This window comes from Etheostoma spectabile, chromosome 10, assembly GCF_008692095.1.
Source record: "Etheostoma spectabile isolate EspeVRDwgs_2016 chromosome 10, UIUC_Espe_1.0, whole genome shotgun sequence".
Lineage (NCBI taxonomy): Eukaryota > Metazoa > Chordata > Actinopteri > Perciformes > Percidae > Etheostoma > Etheostoma spectabile.
This window is the reverse complement of record NC_045742.1, coordinates 14,829,246-14,835,245: the sequence shown is the minus strand read 5'-3', so window position 1 is coordinate 14,835,245 and position 6,000 is coordinate 14,829,246. Positions and strand designations below refer to the sequence as shown.

The 6,000-nt window shown below is 39.9% G+C and overlaps 1 protein-coding gene across 1 annotated transcript in view; it reads right to left on the bottom strand.

Moving 5' to 3' along the window:
- slc16a2 (solute carrier family 16 member 2) overlaps nucleotides 1-6,000 on the bottom strand; it is a 24,506-nt gene that overhangs the window by 10,166 nt on the left and 8,340 nt on the right. Inside the window, exon 2 of the mRNA XM_032527645.1 lies at nucleotides 119-263. Coding sequence (XP_032383536.1) covers nucleotides 119-263 — 145 coding nt within the window. The remainder of the gene's footprint in view (nucleotides 1-118; nucleotides 264-6,000) is intronic.

Genomic DNA, 6,000 nt, shown 5'->3' with positions numbered 1-6,000 from the left:
CTATACAGATAGACCACACTCCAGAATTTACAAGGACCCAACAGTTCTAGTAGTCTCAGAGGCACAAACTGGGGTTAGGGCAAGTGATGTCTTTAATAATAAATTTACAGTAGCTTACTTTGCAAAAGATGTACTGAGCAGCCCTACAAAAGCCACCACTGCCCCGCTGACAGCTGTCTTCCTACAGCCGAAGTGGTCTGTGAACATGCTGACCACTGGTGAACAGAAGAAGATCATGCCCATGGCCAGGGCCCCAACCCATGCTGGAGAGAAAGTGGAGGAAAGAGAGAATTCACCATCAGAAAAGTGGAAACCCAGTATGTTCACCTAAAGTAAATAAATATTACACCCATTTGTACACCAAAGTTTATGTAACATGAAATGTGTGCTGTAAAAAATATGGTATTGATATATAGGATACAAGCAGGCAATATAACTGACATACAGTAAAAAAAATAAGGAAAAGAAATGTATTCCCTTTCCTGCATGAAAACAATGCACTAGCGTATTTTGTCATGTGTAATCTCTCAACAGTTTCTTCAGTTCCCACATTATAAGCAGCTGGAGAATTTGCCTCTGTGATCTCAAAGGAAGCCACGGTCAAAGGTAAACATGTGCTTTGTATTGAATCTCTCATTGCCTTGTAGGTATTTCTTGACTCAGACGGCTTGAATACCTTGATTTCATGTAATGTAATATTTTCAGAAGCTTTGAAAAACTAAAAGCCTTTGTATGCATTAGTTTTTCTTGGAAATGTCTCTCTCTCTGCCACCCTAATCTGATGTGATTTGCTAATAATATAAATGTAAATAACTGGACTCCATGTCTGTCCAGGCATCATGTACATCAGACACAATCTATAAGTTTTCTCATGGTGATAAAAAGCACCATGAGAAATCTTATCAGATCAAAAAAAGTGGACAGACCTGGCCTGTAGTTTGTCCTTCCAGTGTTAAACTATAACAAGCCAGAATGATCCAACAGAAACCCTGCGTACCCTGAAGTGCAAACAAACAAATGGTCCAGTCTCCCCTGGGGAGCGAAGGTAGACTTAATGTCTAACGTGGTGTCTGGGCTGTAGGGCACACTGATCCAACAGCTCAATATGAATGAGACCAGAGCGGCCTTTAAACAGGTGGATGGACTGATTTACACACACACACACACACACACACACACACACACACACACACACACACACACACACACACACACACAATACACACACACACACACACACACACACACACACACACACACACACACACACCAGTGTAAAACATGAGCTTTACAGCTTTCAACATGTACAAAGTCTTTGTTGTGGAGGTTGACCTAGACATTCTGTACTCTACACTTAAACATGTGGTACACAATGTACCCTACAAAGTCATGGTAAGTATTTTTTTTAAGGGTGGGACTACACCCTAGCCTTCCTATAGTTTATTTATCCAAGTAGAAAAAGACAGGGGCAATTTTCCTATTTAACATGAACCCTTTTGTAACTTTGCCTACAAAATATTTCAAGTGTCACCTTGAGGTGCAACATTCACAAAATACCTATTCACTGGTCTTGTAAAAGCCTTTTCACATTTTCATATCCCATCTCAAGGCATACAGCTGATATATATATAAAATTGGTTGATAGGTGGCAAAAGGTTTGTTCTTAAAAAATGTATAGATGTCAATAGACAGCCCATCCGGGCCAGGGGCCTTTCCCCTTTCATTTTGTCAATTACTTCAGAAATTTCGTGTGATGCAATAGGGAATCTAAATAAACTTTAGCATCTTCACTAAGTGAATGGAGCGTTAACTGATCAAAAAAAAGCATTCATTAGTAACTAAACACTCTGATGAGTTTAGCTGCGTGTAATATAATTCAAAAAGTGTATTCATTATTTGAGGGTCCAATGATTTGTCGCCATTAGCAGTCACAATCTCTGTGATAGTTTGTTCATTTTGTTGTGCTTTTAAGTGCCATGCAAGTAATTTCCCCTGCCTTCTCTCCCAGATCAAAATAGGTCTGCTTCAGTCTAATTAAGCCTAACAAGGCTTTATTGGTAGAAAACATACTTATACTTTACTTTAGAATTGCAAATTTTTAATGTTTTTCTCTATTGTTATCACCAGTCGTTTCTAATTCAAGTTCCTTTATATCCCTTTCCAGCTTCAATATCTCTAGATATTGTTTATTTGATTTATTTCTTGTATTTCCCATCATTTGACCTCTAATAAAAGCTTTGAAAGCTTCCCATCTTATTGAGGCAGATGTTTCTGTTGTGTTCAACTGAAAATAGTCATCAATATTTTGCACAACGGAGTCAAGGAATTTTGGATTTTGTAACTACTGTGGTATTTTAGTGCCAAAGTGTTCTTCCTTGGACAGCAGAAGAAGCTGAGTAATTAAGCAGAAGTAAAGCATGGTCTGAAATGAGAATACTCTTGTAAATACAACAACTAACATTAGGAGCAAGCGATTTGGACATAAGAAAGTAATCAATGCGACTATAAGTATTATGTGTAGCTGAATGACAGCTGAATGAAATGGTTGTTTTACACTGGCCTTCCAACCCATTCCAACTGAAATACCATACAAAAAAATATATACTATTGAGACAGAAATCAATGGCAAAGTTGCAGGCGATCAGATTAATCCTCTTTACTTGGCTTCCCATAAGCACCTTAGCATTACAATTGCAATGTATTGTAACACTGGTAAGTTTTTCACACACACACACAGAGGGCTCAAGGGTGAGGCACAACAAGGTGTACACTAATGCTAGCATAACAAGGCAAACGTTGCTCTAGCTAATCTGTTCTGCTCTCCTCCAGCTCCAGACAGGCAAGCAAAGAAAGGCCCTCGCCACACATGTTGGGGGGAGAGGTTTGAATTGATAAAAATAGGGTTGAACACGGATCAGATAACTCTGGTTGGACCCTGGTCCCTAATGTCTTGAGAGCTAACAACCACTCTCTGTTTGGAACTTCGGTATGCTTCAAACTTAGTGTTTTGGTCTCCATCTGAGGGAAATAACTAGCTCTTTATCTGCTAAATTTTTTACTCTGTTCCCTTGCTAGTCACTAACTTTGCCTGTGTACCACTTGGTGCTGGGCAGGAATCTTACAGTAGGTTCTTAGAGCTTTTTTGCTAAAAACAGCTGCTTGCTGTGGCTGAAAATGACACTGCGGTTAGAGTGAATCAAAACAGTACAAATAAAAGTCACCGATCGTAAAACCAAAATAATGAGCTGAAAGATGCTAAATGCTCAGTCAAGCTGAGGGGAACTGCAGAGACTACAGCCAACAGCAAAGTACCACATATGTTCTATTCCTGCGTTAGAGGAAATAACTCTCTATACCAGCAAGCGGCGGTAATCTATTTGACTTTCAAATAGGGAAACAAGATACAAACTCTGCTATGATTCCCACAACAAGTGGCAATAGCTCAGTCCGTAGGGAGTTGGGTTGGGAACCGGAGGGTCACTGGTTCAAGTCCCCGTATGGACCAAAAGTACGGAGTGTGGATTGGTGGCTGGAGAGATGCCACTTCACCTCCTGGACACTGACAGGTGCTGTTGTACCCGCTCAAAGCGCTGGTTCGGCTGGCAGCCCACTCACTCTGACATCTCTCATGTATGAATCCTGAGCATGTGTGTGTGTAGTTCAAAACTGTGTGTGTATACTAACCAAGTGTGGACACACAGTGTAAAATTGTAATTTCCACATAGAGGATCAATTAAAAATAAAATTAATATTAAATCAGGTGTCCTACAGAGGCTTACCAGACTTCTCCCTGTGGTGGGAGCAGGGTGGCCGTTCGGTGTTTGAAAGTCAAACAGCAGACCACGACCAGCGCCAATTAAAAGGCCAAAGCCGACCCATGGCGACAATGTGGGACACACCGCAATAACTAAACTATGTTTGTCTTTGGTCCGATTTTGTCACCTTTAATGCACAGTACAAAACTTTAAAGGTGTGTAGGTGATTGAAGACAGGTGTGGTCCATGCAAGGTCGCCTGAAGTAGGGGAAGGAAGATGGAAATATTGATCATAGCAGCTTTAAATATACTGAACCCTAAAATGTTCCATAACTGATCATGAAGCAACAATGTTAAGCAAAAGTGTATGTTATGCTGTACAACACATTTGTTCTGTTTAGCTCTTGCACCATATTATTCCTAAGGGGCAAACATATGGCTTTCCCCTATGGAAATATGAAGATGAAAAGCCCCTCAAAACATTAGAATGCTCTCTTTTGGTTTTGAGTGCTAGCTTTGGCCAATAATCTCTCCAGTTAAGGCTACTGCACTGTGCATGACAGCACATCGGCATACTTATGGTGCTTGATGGTGAATCTTTGGGAAAGGCCCAAGTAGTCATTTAATTAATCCGCTGACTATAGTGGTAGTATGCAAAGCCACAGAAATAAAACATAACCTGGAAATTTAGTGACATACAGTATGTACATAGTCCTAAAAGTTAATCACCCAAAAATGTGCTCAGCCAAAACTCCTGACAGAATTGGGTTGGGTATACTTTGTTTTGCCTTTGGTGCCTGGAATTGCAGAAATTAATGTCCACAGCCTTGGGTGCTTCTAATATTGAGATCATTTTTGCCATCACTGGTTTTTTCACAGCTTCTCAAATTCCTTCTTTTTGATGTTACCGTCACTTAAGACTGTCCCTTGTCCATTACCACATGTCCAGATGGTTTATCTGGAAGGATCACAGGATGTTAAATCTGTCATTCTCAACCACCCATTGCTGGGTCTCCCATTTGCTGCTCTATATTTGCTGTTTCCACCAGCATCATTGCACGCTCACTTAGCGGTTCATCCTTAAAATGTTTTTACAGTTGATCAGGTTGGTCAGTCTGGTCCTATGAGTCTGGGATAACTACTCTACTTTCCATCTGTAGTAGCATATGCTTTGACATTATTGCTTATTTGTGCTCTAGGTGGGACTGCACTTTGTAGGTTTCTTCACTGCGTTTATGGGTACATCTTAAATGATTGATTGTAGAGCAGAGCATTATAATCTCCATCTAACAGAATAACTGGGTGGTTAAACTGAGCGGTGACTGCCACCGTGGTTGAACATGAAAAAATGACAAAAACTTAAATTTTATCAAAACAAAAACCAAGGTAATATATGTCACATTACTGAAACTATGACCGTCAGTTTTTTTAGCTGTTCCTTTAAGGTTATCCCTTTTGGATATATTATTAAAGTGAAACAGTATCACAAAATGACAGTAGAATAGTGGTTTACAACATTTTTCCTTAAAGGAATTAGTTTGAATATTTTGAAGTGGGGTTGTATGAGGTACTTATCCATAGTCAGTGTATTAACAACAGTAGATGGCAGTCGGCACATCCCAAGTTTGGAGAAACAGACCAAAGTACTAACACGGAAGCAAAGCAATTAACTGTTGTGGATGGGGACTGTTTGGGTTACACTTTCAGCGGTTAATGAAGAGACAACGTATACGCTTTTTAAGACCAATGATATTGGACCCACACTTTAACCATCTCTAATTCAGTCTGTAAATCTGTCTGTTCACTTTTCAGAGCACCGTCAGTGAAATCCATTCCACTTGAGGAAAGTCCATTTAAATTAAACTCCATTCGGTCTTTTTATTACTCTAGCCTGCTGCCCTCCCGCGACACAGCGAGGTAAACAAAGCTTCATAATATATCTGGTGGGTCTGCTGTATGCTCACATACGGTCACTAAACTAGCTGGTATTTAAGTGAATGTTCATGATTTGTTTGCCTGTTGCTTTAAAGGCATCATGTAGTCTTTGTTACAGCATTGAATTGCATTTACATTTACACTATATTGTTATAACAATAAAGTCTAAAGTTTTTACTAGGCTAGCTAGCTACTGTAATGTGAACATCAATCAGCCAGTGTTAGCAGCTCTTTAATATCATTATTCTCACTGATTAGCAACTGTGTGTGTGTGTGTGTGTGTGTGTGTGTGTGTGTGTGTGTGTGTGTG